This window comes from Oncorhynchus keta, chromosome 1 (assembly GCF_023373465.1).
Source record: "Oncorhynchus keta strain PuntledgeMale-10-30-2019 chromosome 1, Oket_V2, whole genome shotgun sequence".
NCBI classification, from domain to species: domain Eukaryota; kingdom Metazoa; phylum Chordata; class Actinopteri; order Salmoniformes; family Salmonidae; genus Oncorhynchus; species Oncorhynchus keta.
Genome location: NC_068421.1, coordinates 87,529,164 through 87,553,326, shown reverse-complemented (window position 1 = coordinate 87,553,326; position 24,163 = coordinate 87,529,164). Strand labels below are relative to the sequence as shown.

The following is a 24,163-nucleotide window of genomic DNA, read 5'->3' as shown; positions in this document are numbered from 1 at the left end:
GGTCTGTGTCATCTGAAACATACGGATATATGGAAATATAACAAACAAACCAAACAAAGAGTTCATTATTCATTGACTAGTAATTAACACAGCGTACCCTGTTCCTGTTTTTCTTTCATATTTGAAAAGATCCTCAAAGGTTGCACAACACTGAACATCACATCTGTAATCATAAAACCAGAAACCACTGGCGCTTCTCTCTAGCTCTCTTTCTCACTCTCTCCATCCACCAAGCCCACACAGTTCAATTGCTTTTTTTCACTCAGAGAAAGGGGGATGGGTTGGTACGGGGAGGACGGACAGAAGGGGGGAGTGAATTCTAAGTGGGTCACGTGGGATGCCACCCCCCCTCCTCTGCCTCCATACTACAGCGGCTGATTCTCCTCCTGCTGCAAAACAACGAAGCAGAGCCGAGAGGAGAGGACAGGAGCTGGACAGAGAGAGGGAGAGAGAAAGTGAAAGGAAGAGAGAGGGAGGAATGTTTTCTTCCTCGAGACTCAGGATCATGTTCTTCTGCAGCCATTTTCAGAAACCATGAGTGCTCCCTCCCTCTCTGTCTCTCTCCGTCAGACTGCCTAGCAACATGCGGGACTAGCCACAGCACTATCAACACAGCTCTGCTGTCTCTTACTGCTTTCTTTTAGCGGAGCATCCTGAGAAGAAGACATGCACACCGGAGCAGAGAACGGAAAACACAAGGCAAGGTGAAGGATTCCCTTTTATTTTCAGACACATTGCAAAAGGGAAGTGGGGAGAGGAAGAGAGACAGAGCGAGAGAGAGAGAGAGACCATTGGAGAGATAGGAAAAAAGAGAGGGGGGCTGTAGTGCATAACTGAGACCAAGGATCAAGAAGAGGAAAGGGGAGGAGGAATAGAGGAGAGAAAGAGCCCTAAACCCAAAAGGCTTGGTGACGCAGAGGAAGAGAGGAGATGACGGAGACTCTGGAATGCACTGTGACAGATGGACGGATGTTACGCCAACAATAATCCATTAGGCAGACAGGGTGGAAGAGTACATTACCCCAGATTCCAGAGAAGAGGAACAGTGATGGCGTACCGAGTGTGCCGACAGACGGCACCAGCAATCACACAGTCCGTCTGCCAGCTGCAGGAGGAGGTATGTACAGTACTACATGTTTCTTCAGCTCTGGCACTCAACCTCCCCCTATCCAGTCCCCTATCATCCTCCTGTCTCTGTCCCATCCTCCCCTCTCTCTCTCACATCCATCTATCCATCCTCCTCTATCTCTCTCTCTCTCTCTCTCTCTCTCTCTCTCTCTCTCTCTCTCTCTCTCTCTCTCTCTCTCTCATCCATCTATCCATCCTCCCCCTCTCTCTCTCTCTCTCTCTCTCTCTCTCTCTCTCTCTCTCTCTCTCTCTCTCTCTCTCTCTCTCTCTCTCTCTCTCTCTCTCTCTCTCTCTCTCTCTCACATCCATCTATCCATCCTCCCCTCTCTCTCTCACATCCATCTATCCATCCTCTTCCCTCAGCAACGCCAGGCTTACAGCTCTGTTGTTTCCAGACCTCTCAAAAACATTACCTGGCTGATCCAATGATTGATGCTGGCACGCCGGGCAGATCTCATTGATCCAATTCAATTAACACTGTCTCTAACCCCATGCATCATGTCCATCCCACTGACTGGGAAGTTGGCACACCAGCCCAGATGCATCGGGAAAGCTAATTGCTGAGGTGGATATTTAAAATGCATGGGGTTTGGCTCTTCATGGGGCGGTCCCCTGGACTATGAAACTTTGATAGGATCTCCTTTTTAAAGCACATCGTGAAAAAGACACACACACACACACACACACACACACACACACACACACACACACACACACACACACACACACACACACACACACACACACACACACACACACACACACACACACACACACACAGCCCAACACAGTAGTTTAACTGATGAGACACACACACATCCCAACACAGCAGTTTAACTGATGAGACACACACACACAGCCCAACACAGCAGTTTAACTGATGAGACACACACAGACAGCCCAACACGGCAGTTTAACTGATGAGACACACACACAGCCCAACACGGCAGTTTAACTGATGAGACACACACACAGCCCAACACGGCAGTTTAACTGATGAGACACACACACAGCCCAACACAGCAGTTTAACTGATGAGACACACACACAGCCCTACACGGCAGTTTAACTGATGAGACACACACAGACAGCCCAACACGGCAGTTTAACTGATGAGACACACACACACAGCCCAACACAGCAGTTTAACTGATGAGACACACACACACAGCCCAACACAGCAGTTTAACTGATGAGACACACACACAGCCCAACACGGCAGTTTAACTGATGAGACACACACACGGCAGTTTAACTGATGAGACACACACACAGCCCAACACGGCAGTTTAACTGATGAGACACACACACAGCCCAACACAGCAGTTTAACAGATGAGACACACACACAGCCCAACACAGCAGCTTCACCTGCATACCATTGCCCACCAAACAGTCCAACTCAAATCACGTACTTTCTTTACTTCACACAATTCTTACCAAGTGTCACTCATTCTGAGGGTTTGCTGTATAACTCGGAACTACTAATACAGTATCACAATATCACAAAATCCCTCCGAGTTGCTACGTTCTGAATATGATTTGATAAGAAGGCAGCCGATATGACGGTGAGTACATTAGATAAGGGTTTGTGTGCAGGGAGGCTCGGGTGGCCTGGCCTAGATTTGACCAGCGCCTCGGCCATGAAGTGTAGAAACACCCTGTCTATCCAGTAACATTAACCCATTCACAACCCTGTCTACCCAGTAACATTAACCCATTCACAACCCTGTCTACCCAGTAACATTAACCCATTCACAACCCTGTCTATGCAGTAACATTAACCCATTCACAACCCTGTCTACCCAGTAACATTAACCCATTCACAACCCTGTCTATCCAGTAACATTAACCCATTCACAACCCTGTCTTTCCAGTAACATTAACCCATTCACAACCCTGTCTATTTTAGTAACATTAACCCATTCACAACCCTGTCTATGCAGTAACATTAACCCATTCACAACCCTGTCTACCCAGTAACATTAACCCATTCACAACCCTGTCTATCCAGTAACATTAACCCATTCACAACCCTGTCTTTCCAGTAACATTAACCCATTCACAACCCTGTCTATTTTAGTAACATTAACCCATTCACAACCCTCTCTATCCAGTAACATTAACCCATTCACAACCCTGTCTATCCAGTAACATTAACGCATTCACAACCCGGACTAACCAGTAACATTAACCCATTCACAACCCTGTCTATCCAGTAACATTAACCCATTCACAACCCGGTCTAACCAGTAACATTAACCCATTCACAACCCTGTCTATGCAGTAACATTAACCCATTCACAACCCTGTCTATCCAGTAACATTAACCCATTCACAACCCAGTCTATCCAGTAACATTAACGCATTCACAACCCGGTCTAACCAGTAACATTAACCCATTCACAACCCTGTCTATGCAGTAACATTAACCCATTCACAACCCTGTCTATGCAGTAACATTAACCCATTCACAACCCTGTCTATCCAGTAACATTAACCCATTCACAACCCGGTCTATCCAGTAACATTAACGCATTCACAACCCGGTCTAACCAGTAACATTAACCCATTCACAACCCGGTCTATCCAGTAACATTAACCCATTCACAACCCTGTCTATCCAGTAACATTAACGCATTCACAACCCGGTCTAACCAGTAACATTAACCCATTCACAACCCGGTCTAACCAGAGAGAGAGAGAGAGAGAGGTCTTCACCAGATCCTCCAGGTCTATTGAGTGGTGAAAGAGAGTGAAGGTGTACATTTACCAGCACCTCATATTAAAAGAATCCTCACTCTGAAGGAAGCATAGTCTGCAATTCCCAGGACATTCCTTATGTTAAAAAAAAGGAATATCTTAATAGGAACCTGAGAACTCAACTGACAGAGGACAGAATGGAAAACTACAAAGGAAGCTACAAAGGAAGAGTAAATTCAATCAGACTCAAATACACCCCACTGGGCACACTGGTAGAATCAACGTATTTTCCACGTCATTTCAATGAAATGACATGGAATAAACATTAAATTGACGTCTGTGCCCAGTGCTTACAATAGACCTACAATACTTGAACGTGGCTGTAAAGGTTGTTCCGCTCTAAAAGGATGATGGTAATAACAAGCCACTAAGTTATTTATAACCATGACAACAGATTAAAATCAAAGCCTTCATATGTGAGAGCGAAGGAGTCTGAGGGTACAGCATGAGATTTCACTAATTCCTTTAGACCCGTTCTGGAGCAGCCACACACACACACACACACACACACACACACACACACACACACACACACACACACACACACACACACACACACACACACACACACACACACACACACACACACACACACACACACACACACACACACACACACGCACACACGCACACACACGCACACACAAACACACTCACACACGCACACACGCACACACGCGCACACACACACGAAGGGAGATGAAGACTTCGATGGTAGTTTAGTTATTTCTGTTAGAAGCCAGCACCGGATGGAAAGACCATTCAAGCTATTCTTAGGAACGACGGCATGTTCCTAAGCGTGTGTTAAAGTTTAGTGTTAACTGTGTTAACTGTGTTAACTGCTCAATGCTTTTGCCTCAGACTGACTCTGAATGAGTCTGGATGTAACAGTTGGGGCATGCAGCCATAGCATTGTGTTACAGTCTTAGGGTTCTATTAAATCAGATCTGCTTTAGCCGACATCCGCATAGCAGTTGTTTTGGTGGTGTCGGAGGTGGAACTGTGTTAGAGCTGTCAAATCCAGAAGAGGCTCCTGGCATTATACCTAAAGTGGACATTGCGATTGGCTGCACGGAGTCGCATGAACAGAAATTCCATGCAGCCTCGTTTACAAGTTGGAACACTGGAATGTGAGATGTAATCAGATTTGACCAGCCTGATCACTAGAAAGAGACTTTTGAATTCCAGATGTTTGAAAAGGTCCTGAGAACGTAGATATAAAAAAAATAAGAACAATGATTGGCCAGCACTGGGCGAACCAAAGTCCTAACCTTAACTACTCAGAATGAATACCTAAATGGTTAACATTTAACACTGTAACAACGCTGAAATAATGCATCAAAAATAGACTAGGATAGGATTTTGAAAAGGAAACTATTAGATCTTGTTGGATTTTATTTTTATTTAACTAGGCAAGTCAGTTGAGAACAAATTCTTATTTACAATGACGGCCTACCCCCGGACAAACCCGGACGTCGCTGGGGCAATTGTGCGCCGCCCTATGAGACTCCCAATCACGGCCGTATGTGATACAGCCTGGATTCAAACCAGGGACTGTAGTGATGCCTCTTGCACTGAGATGCAGTGCCTTAGACCGCTACACCACTCGGGAGCCCACAGGATTTGACAGCTCCAACACCGCCCAGACATCAGCAATGCGGGTGTCGGCTACCGCCGGTTAACTTCTGATCTGATTTAATCTAGGCCTTAACGTGTACACATATTGGAGATTCGTGAGAACGCTTTATCAAAACACATATCCCAGTAATGGTTTATGTACCTGCGAATAGTAGGATTTGTGTCTTAAAAACAAGTCTAGTTGAATGATCAGCTGGGCGGATGTCAGCAGTATGTATCTGTCTGGTATACAGTCAAATAATACATTACCGTCCAGAGACCTTTATTTTGCCAACATCTTTGTTTTGGCCTCTATATACAAACAGCACGCAGCTCCATATTAAATATCAGAAGGCCTTTGAAAGAGTGCCAATGACAACTATGAAACAAAGAGCGATCGATACTCTGTCGAGGCTTGCAGTTATCAAATCAACGTTTATTGGTCACGTATACAGATTTGAAAGTGTTATAGCAGGTGCAGTGAAATGCTTGTGTTACTAGCTTCAACAGTACAGTAGAATGTCTTGTGTTACTAACTCTAACAGTACAGTATAATGTCTTGTGTTACTAGCTCCAACAGTACAGTAGAATGTAGTGTGTTACTAGCTCCAACAGTACAGTAGAATGTCTTGTGTTACTAGCTCCAACAGTACAGTAGAATGTCTTGTGTTACTAGCTCCAACAGTACAGTAGAATGTCTTGTGTTACTAGCTCCAACAGTACAGTAGAATGTATTGTGTTACTAGCTCCAACAGTACAGTAGAATGTATTGTGTTACTAGCTCCAACAGTACAGTAGAATGTCTTGTGTTACTAGCTCCAACAGTACAGTAGAATGTCTTGTGTTACTAGCTCCAACAGTACAGTAGAATGTATTGTGTTACCAGCTCCAACAGTACAGTAGAATGTCTTGTGTTACTAGCTCCAACAGTACAGTAGAATGTAGTGTGTTACTAGCTCCAACAGTACAGTAGAATGTCTTGTGTTACTAGCTCCAACAGTACAGTATAATGTATTGTGTTACTAGCTCCAACAGTACAGTAGAATGTCTTGTGTTACTAGCTCCAACAGTACAGTAGAATGTATTGTGTTACCAGCTCCAACAGTACAGTAGAATGTCTTGTGTTACTAGCTCCAACAGTACAGTAGAATGTAGTGTGTTACTAGCTCCAACAGTACAGTATAATGTCTTGTGTTACTAGCTCCAACAGTACAGTATAATGTATTGTGTTACTAGCTCCAACAGTACAATAGAATGTATTGTGTTACTAGCTCCAACAGTACAGTATAATGTATTGTGTTACTAGCTCCAACAGTACAGTAGAATGTATTGTGTTACTAGCTCCAACAGTACAATAGAATGTATTGTGTTACTAGCTCCAACAGTACAGTATAATGTATTGTGTTACTAGCTCCAACAGTACAATAGAATGTATTGTGTTACTAGCTCCAACAGTACAGTAGAATGTATTGTGTTACTAGCTCCAACAGTACAATAGAATGTCTTGTGTTACTAGCTCCAACAGTACAGTATAATGTATTGTCTTACTAGCTCCAACAGTACAGTAGAATGTATTGTGTTACTAGCTCCAACAGTACAGTATAATGTATTGTGTTACTAGCTCCAACAGTACAGTATAATGTATTGTGTTACTCGCTCCAACAGTACAGTATAATGTATTGTGTTACTAGCTCCAACAGTACAGTATAATGTATTGTGTTACTAGCTCCAACAGTACAGTATAATGTATTGTGTTACTCGCTCCAACAGTACAGTATAATGTATTGTGTTACTAGCTCCAACAGTACAGTATAATGTATTGTGTTACTCGCTCCAACAGTACAGTATAATGTATTGTGTTACTAGCTCCAACAGTACAGTAGAATGTCTTGTGTTACTAGCTCCAACAGGCCAGTAGAATGTCTTGTGTTACTAGCTCCAACAGTACAGTATAATGTATTGTGTTACTAGCTCCAACAGTACAGTAGAATGTCTTGTGTTACTAACTCTAACAGTACAGTATAATGTCTTGTGTTACTAGCTCCAACAGTACAGTAGAATGTAGTGTGTTACTAGCTCCAACAGTACAGTAGAATGTCTTGTGTTACTAGCTCCAACAGTACAGTAGAATGTCTTGTGTTACTAGCTCCAACAGTACAGTAGAATGTCTTGTGTTACTAGCTCCAACAGTACAGTAGAATGTATTGTGTTACTAGCTCCAACAGTACAGTAGAATGTATTGTGTTACTAGCTCCAACAGTACAGTAGAATGTCTTGTGTTACTAGCTCCAACAGTACAGTAGAATGTCTTGTGTTACTAGCTCCAACAGTACAGTAGAATGTATTGTGTTACCAGCTCCAACAGTACAGTAGAATGTCTTGTGTTACTAGCTCCAACAGTACAGTAGAATGTAGTGTGTTACTAGCTCCAACAGTACAGTAGAATGTCTTGTGTTACTAGCTCCAACAGTACAGTATAATGTATTGTGTTACTAGCTCCAACAGTACAGTAGAATGTCTTGTGTTACTAGCTCCAACAGTACAGTAGAATGTATTGTGTTACCAGCTCCAACAGTACAGTAGAATGTCTTGTGTTACTAGCTCCAACAGTACAGTAGAATGTAGTGTGTTACTAGCTCCAACAGTACAGTATAATGTCTTGTGTTACTAGCTCCAACAGTACAGTATAATGTATTGTGTTACTAGCTCCAACAGTACAATAGAATGTATTGTGTTACTAGCTCCAACAGTACAGTATAATGTATTGTGTTACTAGCTCCAACAGTACAGTAGAATGTATTGTGTTACTAGCTCCAACAGTACAATATAATGTATTGTGTTACTAGCTCCAACAGTACAGTATAATGTATTGTGTTACTAGCTCCAACAGTACAATAGAATGTATTGTGTTACTAGCTCCAACAGTACAGTAGAATGTATTGTGTTACTAGCTCCAACAGTACAATAGAATGTCTTGTGTTACTAGCTCCAACAGTACAGTATAATGTATTGTGTTACTAGCTCCAACAGTACAGTAGAATGTATTGTGTTACTAGCTCCAACAGTACAGTATAATGTATTGTGTTACTAGCTCCAACAGTACAGTATAATGTATTGTGTTACTCGCTCCAACAGTACAGTATAATGTATTGTGTTACTAGCTCCAACAGTACAGTATAATGTATTGTGTTACTAGCTCCAACAGTACAGTATAATGTATTGTGTTACTCGCTCCAACAGTACAGTATAATGTATTGTGTTACTAGCTCCAACAGTACAGTATAATGTATTGTGTTACTCGCTCCAACAGTACAGTATAATGTATTGTGTTACTAGCTCCAACAGTACAGTAGAATGTCTTGTGTTACTAGCTCCAACAGGCCAGTAGAATGTCTTGTGTTACTAGCTCCAACAGTACAGTATAATGTATTGTGTTACTAGCTCCAACAGTACAGTCGAATGTATTGTGTTACTAGTTCCAACAGTACAGTAGAATGTATTGTGTTACTAGCTCCAACAGTACAGTAGAATGTCTTGTGTTACTAGCTCCAACAGTACAGTATAATGTATTGTGTTACTAGCTCCAACAGTACAGTAGAATGTATTGTGTTACTAGCTCCAACAGTACAGTATAATGTATTGTGTTACTAGCTCCAACAGTACAGTATAATGTATCGTGTTACTCGCTCCAACAGTACAGTATAATGTATTGTGTTACTAGCTCCAACAGTACAGTATAATGTATTGTGTTACTAGCTCCAACAGTACAGTATAATGTATTGTGTTACTCGCTCCAACAGTACAGTATAATGTATTGTGTTACTAGCTCCAACAGTACAGTATAATGTATTGTGTTACTCGCTCCAACAGTACAGTATAATGTATTGTGTTACTAGCTCCAACAGTACAGTAGAATGTCTTGTGTTACTAGCTCCAACAGGCCAGTAGAATGTCTTGTGTTACTAGCTCCAACAGTACAGTATAATGTATTGTGTTACTAGCTCCAAAAGTACAGTCGAATGTATTGTGTTACTAGTTCCAACAGTACAGTAGAATGTATTGTGTTACTAGCTCCAACAGTACAGTAGAATGTCTTGTGTTACTAGCTCCAACAGTACAGTAGAATGTCTTGTGTTACTAGCTCCAACAGTACAGTCGAATGTATTGTGTTACTAGCTCCAACAGTACAGTAGAATGTCTTGTGTTACTAGCTCCAGCAGTACAGTAGAATGTCTTGTGTTACTAACTCCAACAGTACAGTAGAATGTATTGTGTTACTAGCTCCAACAGTACAGTAGAATGTCTTGTGTTACTAGCTCCAACAGAACAGTAGAATGTCTTGTGTTACTAGCTCCAACAGGCCAGTAGAATGTCTTGTGTTACTAGCTCCAACAGTACAGTATAATGTATTGTGTTACTAGCTCCAACAGTACAGTCGAATGTATTGTGTTACTAGTTCCAACAGTACAGTAGAATGTATTGTGTTACTAGCTCCAACAGTACAGTAGAATGTCTTGTGTTACTAGCTCCAACAGTACAGTAGAATGTCTTGTGTTACTAGCTCCAACAGTACAGTATAATGTATTGTGTTACTAGCTCCAACAGTACAGTAGAATGTAGTGTGTTACTAACTCCAACAGTACAGTAGAATGTATTGTGTTACTAACTCCAACAGTACAGTAGAATGTATTGTGTTACTAGCTCCAACAGTACAGTAGAATGTCTTGTGTTACTAACTCCAACAGTACAGTAGAATGCATTGTTTTACTAACTCCAACAGTACAGTAGAATGTCTTGCGTTACTAACTCCAACAGTACAGTAGAATGTCTTGTGTTACTAGCTCCAACAGTACAGTATAATGTATTGTGTTACTAGCTCCAACAGTACAGTAGAATGTAGTGTGTTACTAACTCCAACAGTACAGTAGAATGTCTTGTGTTACTAACTCCAACAGTACAGTAGAATGCATTGTGTTACTAGCTCCAACAGTAGAATGTCTTGTGTTACTAACTCCAACAGTACAGTAGAATGCATTGTTTTACTAACTCCAACAGTACAGTAGAATGTCTTGCGTTACTAACTCCAACAGTACAGTAGAATGTCTTGTGTTACTAACTCCAACAGTACAGTAGAATGCATTGTTTTACTAACTCCAACAGTACAGTAGAATGTCTTGCGTTACTAACTCCAACAGTACAGTAGAATGTCTTGTGTTACTAACTCCAACAGTACAGTAGAATGTCTTGTGTTACTAACTCCAACAGTACAGTAGAATGTCTTGTGTTACTAACTCCAACAAGATGGCGAAGCAGTAAGTCGTCCTGTCGTGTCGTGTCCCTTGTATATATCGTTTCTTTTTCGTTTTTACATATTTTTCTTTGCATATCTTTAAAAACATTTTGCTAAACCTAAGCTTCCAAATAATCTCCTGCAACCCGCCTCACCCAATGTAGCTACTTTTTCCAAAGGTATTTATATTTACTTCGGAACAGGAACCCCTCAACTGAAGCTAGCCAGCTAACCACCAGCTATGCTAGCGGTCTTCAGCTAACCGGTCATCAGCTAACCTTTAGCTCAGAAAGCTCTCGCCAGTTCGAACAACGCAACGCTAACCAGAGCATAACGGACCTATTTATTTTTTTATCCCCGGATTCCCACCGCAAACGGAACATTTTTCAGCTGGATCTTCACAACTAGCTATCTAGCTAAACCGCAACCCCGGATGATTACTCCTGGCTAACGTTTCCACCCACTTAGCTTGAAGCTAGCCCGGCCAGAGCACCTGTGCTTACCACCGTAGCATACTCCTGGGCTTCAATACCCGGGCCCACGACCGGTCTATCGATGTCACCGCATGAAGAGGAATAAACAGACTCACCCCATCGCGACGTCCCCCAAAGGCTAACTCTCTAGCCCTTGCTATCTCCTTGCTTGCTAATTCGGCCTGCTAACTGCTAGCTTGTTTAGCCCTGGTCCGCTAATTTGTTTATACCTTCCGGAAACCTGCCTCACCCAATGTGATACGGAATCGCTATTATTTTTAATTTTTAGAACACACTCAAGAACCTCCAGAAGCTAACCAGCTAACTAGCTACAAGCTATTTAGTCATTGTTAGTTTTTTAACCTGGATAACACTCGCCAGTCCAGCTTCCCTGCCCCATCCACCGCTGCCCCCTGGACACTGATCACTTGGCTACATAGCTGATGCACGCTGGACTGTCCATTAATCACGGTACTCCATTCTGCTTGTTTGTTTCATCTGTCGGCCCCGTTGCCTAGTCAACGCCATTTTACCTGCTGTTGTTGTGCAAGCTGATTAGCTGTTGTTGTCTCACCTACTGTTTTAGCTAGCTTTCCCAATTCAACACCTGTGATTACTGTATGCCTCGCTGTATGTCTCTCTCAAATGTCAATATGCCTTGTATACTGTTGCTCAGGTTAGTTATCATTGTTTTAGTTCACAATGGAGCCCCTAGTTCCACTCTTCATACCCCTGATACCTCCTTTGTCCCATCTCCCACACATGCGGTGACCTCACCCATTACAACCAGCATGTCCAGAGATACAACCTCTCTCATCATCACCCAGTGCCTGGGCTTACCTCCGCTGTACCCGCACCTCACCATACCCCTGTCTGTGCATTATGCCCTGAATATATTCTACCATGCCCAGAAACCTGCTCCTCTTATTCTCTGTCCCCAACGCTCTAGGCGACCAGTTTTGATAGCCTTTAGCCGCACCCTCATACTACTCCTTCTCTGTTCCGCGGGTGATGTGGAGGTAAACCCAGGCCCTGCATGTCCCCAGGCACCCTCATTTGTTGACTTATGTGATCGAAAAAGCCTTGGTTTCATGCATGTCAACATCAGAAGCCTCCTCCCTAAGTTTGTTTTACTCACTGCTTTAGCACACTCTGCTAACCCTGATGTCCTTGCCGTGTCTGAACCCTGGCTCAGGAAGGCCACCAAAAATTCAGAGATTTCCATACCCAACTATAACATCTTCCGTCAAGATAGAACTGCCAAAGGGGGAGGAGTTGCAGTCTACTGCAGAGATAGCCTGCAAAGTAATGTCATACTTTCCAGGTCCATACCCAAACAGTTCGAACTACTAATTTTGAAAATTACTCTCTCCAGAAATAAGTCTCTCACTGTTGCCGCCTGCTTACCGACCCCCCTCAGCTCCCAGCTGTGCCCTGGACACTATTTGTGAATTGATCGCCCCCCATCTCGCATCTAAGTTTGTTCTGTTAGGTGACCTAAACTGGGATATGCTTAACACCCCGGCAGTCCTACAATCTAAGCTAGATGCCCTCAATCTCACACAAATCATCAAGGAACCCACCAGGTACAACCCTAACTCTGTAAGCAAGGGCACCCTCATAGACATCATCCTGACCAACTGGCTCTCCAAATACACCGCCGCTGTCTTCAACCAGGATCTCAGCGATCACTGCCTCATTGCCTGTATCCGCTACGGAGCCGCAGTCAAACGACCACCCCTCATCACTGTCAAACTCTCCCTAAAACACTTCTGTGAGCAGGCCTTTCTAATCGACCTGGCCCGGGTATCCTGGAAGGACATTGGCCTCATCCCGTCAGTTGAGGATGCCTGGTCATTCTTTAAAAGTAACTTCCTCACCATTTTAGATAAGCATGCTCCGTTCAAAAAATGCAGAACTAAGAACAGATACAGCCCTTGGTTCACTCCAGACCTGACTGCCCTCAACCAGCACAAAAACATCCTGTGGCGGACTGCAATAGCATCGAATAGTCCCTGCGATATGCAACTGTTCAGGGAAGTCAGGAACCAATACACGCAGTCAGTCAGGAAAGCTAAGGCCAGCTTCTTCAGGCAGAAGTTTGCATCCTGTAGCTCCAACTCCAAAAAGTTCTGGGACACTGTGAAGTCCATGGAGAACAAGAGCACCTCGTCCCAGCTGCCCACTGCACTGAGGCTAGGTAACACGGTCACCACCGATAAATCCATGATTATCGAAAACTTCAACAAGCATTTCTCAACAGCTGGCCATGCCTTCTGCCTGGCTACTCCAACCTCGGCCAACAGCTCCCCCCCGCAGCTCCTCGCCCAAGCTTCTCCAGGTTCTCCTTTACCCAAATCCAGATAGCAGATGTTCTGAAAGAGCTGCAAAACCTGGACCCGTATAAATCAGCTGGGCTTGACAATCTGGACCCTCTATTTCTGAAACTATCCGCCGCCATTGTCGCAACCCCTATTACTAGCCTGTTCAACCTCTCTTTCATATCGTCTGAGATCCCCAAGGATTGGAAAGCTGCCGCAGTCATCCCCCTCTTCAAAGGGGGAGACACCCTGGACCCAAACTGTTACAGACCTATATCCATCCTGCCCTGCCTATCTAAGATCTTCGAAAGCCAAGTCAACAAACAGGTCACTGACCATCTCGAATCCCACCGTACCTTCTCCGCTGTGCAATCTGGTTTCCGAGCCGGACACGGGTGCACCTCAGCCACACTCAAGGTACTAAACAAAATCATAACCGCCATTGATAAAAGACTGTACTGTGCAGCCGTCTTCATCGACCTTGCCAAGGCTTTCGACTCTGTCAATCACCATATTCTTATCGGCAGACTCAGTAGCCTCGGTTTTTCGGATGACTGCCTTGCCTGGTTCACCAATTAGTTTGCAGACAGAGTTCAGTGTGTTAAATTGGAGTGCATGCTGTCCGGTCCTCTGGCAGTCTCTATGGGGGTGCCACAGGGTTCAATTCTCGGGCCGACTCTTTTCTCTGTATATATCAATGATGTTGCTCTTGCTGCGGGCGATTCCCTGATCCACCTCTACGCAGACGACACCATTCTATATACTTTCAGCCCGTCATTGGACACTGTGCTATCTAACCTCCAAACGAGCTTCAATGCCATACAACACTCGTTCCGTGGCCTCCAACTGCTCTTAAACGCTAGTAAAACCAAATGCATGCTTTTCAACCGATCGCTGCCTGCACCCGCATGCCCGACTAGCATCACCACCCTGGATGGTTCCGACCTTGAATATGTGGACATCTATAAGTACCTAGGTGTTTGGCTAGACTGCAAACTCTCCTTCCAGACTCATATCAAACATCTCCAATCGAAAATCAAATCAAGAGTCGGCTTTCTATTCCGCAACAAAGCCTCCTTCACTCACGCCGCCAAGCTTACCCTAGTAAAACTGACTATCCTACCGATCCTCGACTTCGGCGATGTCATCTACAAAATTGCTTTCAACACTCTACTCAGCAAACTGGATGCAGTTTATCACAGTGCCATCCGTTTTGTCACTAAAGCACCTTATACCACCCACCACTGCGACTTGTATGCTCTAGTCGGCTGGCCCTCGCTACATATTCGTCGCCAGACCCACTGGCTCCAGGTCATCTACAAGTCCATGCTAGGTAAAGCTCCGCCTTATCTCAGTTCACTGGTCACGATGGCAACACCCATCCGTAGCACGTGCTCCAGCAGGTGTATCTCACTGATCATCCCTAAAGCCAACACCTCATTTGGCCGCCTTTCGTTCCAGTACTCTGCTGCCTGTGACTGGAACGAATTGCAAAAATCGCTGAAGTTGGAGACTTTTATCTCCCTCACCAACTTCAAACATCAGCTATCTGAGCAGCTAACCGATCGCTGCAGCTGTACATAGTCTATTGGTAAATAGCCCACCCATTTTCACCTACCTCATCCCCACACCAATATCTCTACCTGTACATGACCATCTGATCATTTATCACTCCAGTGTTAATCTGCAAAATTGTAATTATTCGCCTACCTCCTCATGCCTTTTGCACACAATGTATATAGACTCCCCTTTTTTTGTACTGTGTTATTGACTTGTTAATTGTTTACTCCATGTGTAACTCTGTGTTGTCTGTTCACACTGCTATGCTTTATCTTGGCCAGGTCGCAGTTGCAAATGAGAACTTGTTCTCAACTAGCCTACCTGGTTAAATAAAGGTGAAATAAAATAATAAAACAAAAACAGTAGAATGTAGTGTGTTACTAGCTCCAACAGTACAGTAGAATGTATTGTTTTACTAGCTCCAACAGTACAGTAGAATGTATTGTGTTACTAGCTCCAACAGTACAGTAGAATGTCTTGTGTTACTAGCTCCAACAGTACAGTAGAATGTATTGTGTTACTAACTCCAACAGTACAGTATAATGTCTTGTGTTACTAGCTCCAGCAGTACAGTAGAATGTAGTGTGTTACTAACTCCAACAGTACAGTAGAATGTCTTGTGTTACTAGCTCCAGCAGTACAGTAGAATGTAGTGTGTTACTAACTCCAACAGTACAGTATAATGTATTGTGTTACTAGCTCCAACAGTACAGTAGAATGTCTTGTGTTACTTGCTCCAACAGTACAGTAGAATGTCTTGTGTTACTAGCTCCAGCAGTACAGTAGAATGTAGTGTGTTACTAACTCCAGCAGTACAGTAGAATGTAGTGTGTTACTAGCTCCAACAGTACAGTATAATGTCTTGTGTTACTAGCTCCAACAGTACAGTATAATGTCTTGTGTTACTAGCTCCAACAGTACAGTAGAATGTCTTGTGTTACTAGCTCCAACAGTATAGTATAATGTATTATTATTATTATATTATATATTATGTATTGTGTTACTAGCTCCAACAGTACAGTAGAATGTAGTGTGTTACTAACTCCAACAGTACAGTAGAATGTCTTGTGTTACTAGCTCCAACAGTACAGTATAATGTATTGTGTTACTAGCTCCAACAGTACAGTAGAATGTCTTGTGTTACTAGCTCCAACAGTACAGTATAATGTATTGTGTTACTAGCTCCAACAGTACAGTAGAATGTCTTGTGTTACTAGCTCCAACAGTACAGTATAATGTATTGTGTTACTAGCTCCAACAGTACAGTAGAATGTAGTGTGTTACTAACTCCAACAGTACAGTAGAATGTAGTGTGTTACTAACTCCAACAGTACAGTAGAATGTCTTGTGTTACTAGCTCCAACAGTACAGTAGAATGTCTTGTGTTACTAGCTCCAACAGTACAGTAGAATGTCTTGTGTTACTAGCTCCAACAGTACAGTATAATGTATTGTGTTACTAGCTCCAACAGTACAGTAGAATGTAGTGTGTTACTAACTCCAACAGTACAGTAGAATGTAGTGTGTTACTAACTCCAACAGTACAGTAGAATGTCTTGTGTTACTAGCTCCAACAGTACAGTAGAATGTCTTGTGTTACTAGCTCCAACAGTACAGTAGAATGTATTGTGTTACTAGCTCCAGCAGTACAGTAGAATGTCTTGTGTTACTAGCTCCAACAGTACAGTAGAATGTCTTGTGTTACTAACTCCAATAGTACAGTATAATGTCTTGTGTTACTAACTCCAACAGTACAGTATAATGTCTTGTGTTACTAGCTCCAACAGTACAGTAGAATGTCTTGTGTTACTAGCTCCAACAGTACAGTATAATGTCTTGTGTTACTAGCTCCAACAGTACAGTAGAATGTCTTGTGTTACTAGCTCCAACAGTATAGTATAATGTATTGTGTTACTAGCTCCAACAGTACAGTATAATGTCTTGTGTTACTAGCTCCAACAGTACAGTAGAATGTCTTGTGTTACTAGCTCCAACAGTACAGTAGAATGTCTTCTGTTACTCGCTCCAACAGTAGAATGTCTTGTGTTACTTGCTCCAACAGTATAATGTCTTGTGTTACTAGCTCCAACAGTACAGTATAATGTCTTGTGTTACTAGCTCCAACAGTACAGTATAATGTCTTGTGTTACTAGCTCCAACAGTACAGTAGAATGTCTTGTGTTACTAGCTTCAACAGTACAGTAGAATGTCTTGCAAATACAGTAGAAATACACACAAAAAATGATCACGGCAAGAAATCAGGAAATAACAACCCACAGTAGATACATTACGTATAAATACGTGGTGTGTTGAGACAGTATACCATTTGGGCAGAAAATGGTATGTTCAGTAGTAGGTACATTAGGATGAGCTATGAATACAGTATATACATCAGGGATGGCCAACTCCAGTCCTCAGGGGCCTGATTGCTGATAATAAGTCACCGTCAACATATTGACCTATGAACTTTGGTACGTTGGAAGACTTGTGTACAATGTTAATCTTTGATCTCAGTTTGGCTGTCCAAGAAAATAAAAACTAAATATAGAATATTTGGACATGTAGGCTGTGGTATTTAATTCCATATCATCATTAAATGGTGGCTAGCATTAGCATTAGCATTAGGCTCGGTGAGATTTGAGGCGCGTCAGTCACTAGCTGGATTCTAATATTTTCATGCAGTCTTTGAGATTATTGACCGCAGTGGAACAACTGGGGCCTCAATTAGCACCGCTGTAACTAATTGACTAGCGTGGAAGTGACTGTGATGGGAGGCAAGGAAATAAATGAAATGAATGGAGTAGCACGTTCAGCAGAATGACTGGGATGGGAGGCAAGGAAATAAATGAAATTAATGGAGTGGCACGTTCAGCAGAATGACTGGGATGCCACTCAAAGGGATGCCTGCCTGGTGCCTGATCCGAAGATGTGAAATTGTCACTGGATTAGACAACAGTGTAGTCATACCACATACAACAAGTCAACATCTCTCCTATGGATAGAGTCTGTGTGCGTGCATGTGTGTGTGTGTGTGTGTGTGTGTGTGTGCGCTCCCGCAAATATGTGTGTGTGTGTGTGTGTGTGTGTGTGTGTGTGTGTGTGTGTGTGTGTGTGTGTGTGTGTGTGTGTGTGTGTGTGTGTGTGTGTGTGTGTGTGTGTGTGTGTGTGTGTGTGTGTGTGTGTGTGTGTGTGTGTGTGTGTGTGTGTGTGTGTGTGTATGCGTGCGTGCGTGCACACTCCCGAATTTGGGTGTGTTTGTTCCAGCATGTGTGTGCTCTCTGCATTAGCCTCCTGATAATTAGGTCCATGTATAGGCGACAACAGAAACCTTTGGAGCGTTGGATTTGCTCTGATGTAAAGTCTGTTAACCTTTAAAGCAAAGCCAGCCATGGCCCCCACTCATTCTGCTGTAATTGCCTGCGCAGGGTAAGCACATTCTGCTGAAAAGGTTAGCGTGCACCCATCCCACCCAGTCATCGTGATGAATGGGCAAACACTCCAAGAAAATGAAAATTGGGACGAGTGTGGTTGGCGTTTTCTCTCTCTGTCTCTCGCTGTCTTTCTCTCTCTCACAGCATCACACATCATAACACAAAATAAAATACAGTTTTTCCCCAATGTGGTGGAACACAACAACCACTAATAAACAAACCGAATGGAAGACAGAAAGAAACGGAGCTGTTTGTGTCACAATTGTATGGAGAGAAATGCCGCCTCCTGCCAGTATCTGTCAGCACATTTGAGTGTGTACGTGTGTGCAGGAGAACGTGTGTGTGTGTGTGTGTACTGTATGTGTGTGTACACAAAGAGAGAGAGCTGGCAGGGAGGCCTCTCTCCAGGCAGGCAGAGAGGCAGGCAGGCGAGGTATTGATAAGCTGGAGGTGGAAGGTGAATGGCGGGTGAAGGCTGTTATTGCCGGCGGCTGACTGGGGCTCCAGCAGCACTGCTTGCTGGACCCTGAAAATTCATTTTGACAGATGCGTCTCCTCCCCGGCTGGCGAGGCGCAGAGCAGTGGGGGGCTGATGGCACAGGCTCACCAGAGCGGCTCAGAGTAGTGTTAGCCAGCATCATGTTGTGCAAACCAGCAATTTATACTTCCGCCTCTGGCATTAGACCCGGCTGATGAGATGCAAGAGGCCCCCCTACCATCCTACCATCCCATTCAACCTCCATCATCACCAGTCCACAAGCCCTAAGGAGTTTACATACCAGACATATGGATCATTTTACTGCCTTGTTATAGCTAGTGTTTACCTGCTTTTTAGGCCTCTGAAACAGTCCGCGGAGACAATGGGTACTCGGCTGTTGATATGTTGGCCCCACTACCACCTATGTCTGCATTCACCTTCCCTCCTCACCAGTCTAGCTGTCTGGAGTTTTCATACATACATAGCTCGGCTTTATTCTAAAGTCCAGCTGTTGTTTAGTTGGTAAATATTGAGAAATGATGTACCGTAATAACAATGTAGTTGGTTCTTCAAAGAATTCCTCAAAATAGGGAACCAAATGATGTCGAACGGAACATGGCACTGGTTGTTCAAATGACTCACAAAGAATGAAAACAGCTGGTCATTATTAAGTAATTACTGTTTTACTGCCATTTTAATTATGGGTATGAGACTGTAAAGAAAAACACAACTCAAATGATCAGAAGGTGGTTGCCAGTACACAGCCACACCCTACACACGGACATGCACCCAGACGTATACAGTAACACGTACTGTATACAACTCCCTATTACACATATGCAGTACCATAAACAGTTACAACACACAGGCACACACACTCACACGTACGCTCACACTCACACGTACGCTCACACGTACGCTCACACTCAGACGTACGCTCACACGTACGCTCACACTCACACGTACGCTCACACTCACACGTACGCTCACACTCACACGTACGCTCACACTCACACGTACGCTCACACTCACACGTACGCTCACACTCACACGTACGCTCACACTCACACGTACGCTCACACTCACACGTACGCGCACACGCACACGCACACACACACACACACACACACACACACACACACACACACACACACACACACACACACACACACACACACACACACACACACACACACACACACACACACACACACACATCCCTCTGTCTGTCTTCCCCACTAGCATCTACACCCTATCGGCCATTGCAGTCGTCCTGGCATCTATTTTAGATTTAGTTTGTCTTAAAATACCTTTCAGTCTTCGTCACATTTTAGTAATAAATCCTTTGTTGGTTAGTTTTAGTTATTATCAGTCGACTAAAACTCGTGGACAATTTTGGTCTAGGTTTAGTCATAGCCATTTTAGTCACATAACAGTGCATTAATAAATAATATTTAGGCTACCTGTAACTTCCATCGTATACATTCAGATAGCCTTGTCTAGGCCTACTATCTCCTCATATAGCTGACAACATTGATATAGTGGCAGATTGTAACCATGCCAGACATAATTAACCATATAGGTGAAGCCTTGGCTACAGGAAATACAAGCTCTGATTTTCTCCCTATCATAACCAGGGGGTAGATAAGTGTTTTCCTTGAAAAGGAGAGAATTAGTATTACTGTACTCCTAATATTTAACAAATAGAATTCGTCTTTCCCAGAGGAAAAAAGCAACTCCAACTCGCATTTGCGGACAGCAGGGCAAGAGCGGCAACACAGATGAATGAATAACAACACAGATGAATGAATAACAGCACAGATGAATGAATAACAACACAGATGAATGAATAACAACACAGATGAATGAATAACAGCACAGATGAATGAATAACAACACAGATGAATGAATAACAGCGCACATAGGAATATAGAGCTTCTTATGTGATCAAAGAAAAAATCTCCTACATGAAAGTAAGAGAAAGAGTAAACATTGTTTCTAGTTGAGGTTAGCTACAAGTAAAGTTTCCTGGCTTCGCATCAGTTCAAAAGATTGACGAGTGACTGAAGTGACCGCCTGGGAGCTGTGTGGGAGATTCTGTGTGCTTCTGATTGGACCAAACAGATGAAAAGGACCATCATATGAAATATCCATTAGTTTCACTTGAAACTCTCGTCTCCTCAAATTTAACGTTATCGTTATAGTTTGAGTCAAGAAAAATAGGATGTTGACAAGTATCTTTCGTCGTAGTTATTGTGTACGTAAGATCTCACATTATTCAATCTGTCTTAACACACTATCCATTAACAATCTACCCCAGGCAGGGTGGTTAGAATGCAGTCAAGCCATGTGGAAGTGAGTGTCAGGTTTTAGGAATCTACAGAAATAAACAACAAACAAGGCAGTTACCATGGTGAATTCCATAACATTATGCTGTACATTACTCATGCAGTGCAGCAGAGGTGTTTTATATTTGAATAGACAAGTCATTCTGAATGACTTTGATCATCCATCACTAAGAATAGATGGGAAATGCAGAGATACAACACAACATCAAAGCTGAATGATTTTAAATGAGCTTTGCTCTTCCTCATGGGAATATAGTCAGATCTCTACAACTTAAACAATTGACAATTCTGAACATTTGCCAAGCCTGTTTCTCTGTTCTTTCTTCCCAGATAAGAGAGGTGATCCACTGAGGAGGTGACTCCAATCTCTGATCTGAAGGAGCCCAGACCTGGAGCATGATCCTGGGTGTGTCTGCAGAGTCAGTGAAGAGCCTGGGTCCTGCCTCCATGGCCACAAAGTCAGCACTGTCCTAGCTCTGCCACGGGACCCAAGCATCCCACTGCTGGCTCCGCGAGGGGCCTCAAGTATCCCCTTGCTAGCTCTGCCAGGAGGCCTTGTACAGTACATCCCGTACTAGCTCTGCCAGGAGGATCACTCCCACGTGTCTGCCAGCTCAGATAACCCTCTGGCTATTGGCAAACACATGTTTGACGTGATCGAATGTGACCGCCGCCGTGCCATCCAGAGCAGCAGCAGCCCCCTGTTCCCTCCGCCTGCCGATTCACCATGCAGTGGAGACGTTGGCACTACTGCCCCATCAAGATGACCTGGACCGTGAAGCGCTCGCTCTTCCGGACCCACGTGGCGGGCCTCCTGTCCCTGGCCCTCCTCTTCACACTCTTCCTTTTTTTCAGCCACCAGGACTGGCTGCCGGGCCGGACCGGGCCCCGGGACAACCCCCTGGCCTACACCGTCAGGGGCTTCCGCACGGCCAGGGCTGAAGCAAACCAGAGCCTGAGTCTGCGGAGCCTGTGGAAGGAGACGGGCTACGTGCCTCCCAAGCCCCATCTCAACATCAGCTCCCAGCAGGCTGAGGGTGAAGGTGGTGGAGGAGCCATGATGGGCGTGACGGGACTGGAGAACTCAATGAGTGCCAACAACAGTTTACAGCAGGAAATGGGCGTGGGAGGGAGGCTCAATGCCCAGCCCTATCGCTACATCCTCAACCAGCCCTTCAAGTGCAGAGACAGAACCCCATTCCTGGTGCTGCTTATCGCTGCAGAGCCAGGCCAGGCAGACGCCAGGAATGCCATCCGGCAGACATGGGGCAACGAGAGCGTGGCCATGGGCCTGACCTTCGTCCGACTCTTCCTGCTGGGTTTGGGGCGTAGCTCAGACTCGTACACCCAGACAGCCATCGAGGAGGAGAGCCGGGTCCACAATGACATCATCCAGCAGGACTACCAGGACACGTACTACAACCTCACCATCAAAACCCTGATGGGCATTAACTGGGTGGCCAGCCACTGCCCCCAAGCGCGCTATGTCATGAAGACTGACAGTGACATGTTTGTCAACACGGAGTATCTCATCCAGAAGCTGCTGAAGCCAGAGCTCCCGCCCAGACAGAGCTACTTCACTGGCTATCTGATGAGGGGCTACGCGCCCAACCGAAACAAGGACAGCAAGTGGTACATGCCTCCTGAGCTGTACCCTAGTGAGAGGTACCCCATCTTCTGCTCGGGGACAGGGTACGTGTTCTCCGGAGACATGGCGGAGAGGATCTACCAGGCATCTCTGAGCATACGGAGGCTGCACCTGGAGGACGTTTACGTTGGCATCTGCCTGGCCAAGCTGCGCATCGACCCCACGCCGCCACCCAACGAGTTCCTCTTCAACCACTGGAGGGTGTCCTACTCCAGCTGTAAGTACAGCCACCTCATCACCTCCCACCAGTTCCAGCCCAACGAACTGGTGAAATACTGGAACCACCTGCAGAGCAACAAGCACAACGCCTGCATCAACATGGCCAAGGAGAAGAATGGGAAGTATAGACACAGGAAGTACCACGCAGAGAGACCTCAGTGAGGTTGCCTCTACTTCATGTGGAAAGGGTATGGACAGGAAGAGGACATGGGAAGGCAGTGGACTAGAGGAAGGGCTGGGTCTTGAAAGGGCATGTAAAAGAGAGCTCAGCACTATACACTACCTGGGAAAGAGCACTGTGTTTTTGGTATTGTGTACGGTCGATTAAAACTATTTTTTTTATTTGAGAGAGATGTTATGTATTGTAAACCTGTTGAAAACTCTTTTTAAAAAAGGGCAGTGAAGTGTTTATGTGCAATATGAAGCATGCACAACGCGAAAGAGAGAAGGCTGGTGGTTGATGGGGTTTTGTTATGCAACAGATAGTTCACTTTAACTGTTGGGCCAAATCTATCAAAGACCTAATTAATGACATAAAGAGTATTTACATGGGATGGGAAAGGGGGAAAGACAGAAATCTATCACGTTACTAATAACTACTACCACTACCTACAAAAGAATGATGAATATATTTATGATGTGGACATGTGATGCTGCCCTTTTTCTCAATGTTTACTTTACAGAATGATCATCAAATACGAATTAAAAGGGGTTACCTGTCAATATGCCATATATTTGTATTTACAACCAAGGTGAAAGCACTCAGAATCAGAACTGTCGGAAATGACTGAGATTGTATTTTCTAAAGCTTTACATTAGTAAATATGGGGAGTCTGCACTTCAGTAAATGTGCAATGAATTAAATAACAATTAAATGTATTCAATTCTT

The 24,163-nt window shown here is 44.1% G+C and overlaps 1 protein-coding gene across 1 annotated transcript; it reads left to right on the top strand.

Annotated features, from left to right (window-relative positions):
* The first annotated feature begins 351 nt into the window (after positions 1-351).
* Positions 352-24,163, top strand: LOC118376842 (beta-1,3-galactosyltransferase 2-like). The gene is made up of 2 exons (XM_052463874.1): positions 352-1,117; positions 21,738-24,163. Exon 2 carries the CDS (start codon positions 22,135-22,137, stop codon positions 23,434-23,436), a length of 1,302 nt encoding a protein of 433 aa, XP_052319834.1. The 5' UTR covers positions 352-1,117; positions 21,738-22,134; the 3' UTR covers positions 23,437-24,163.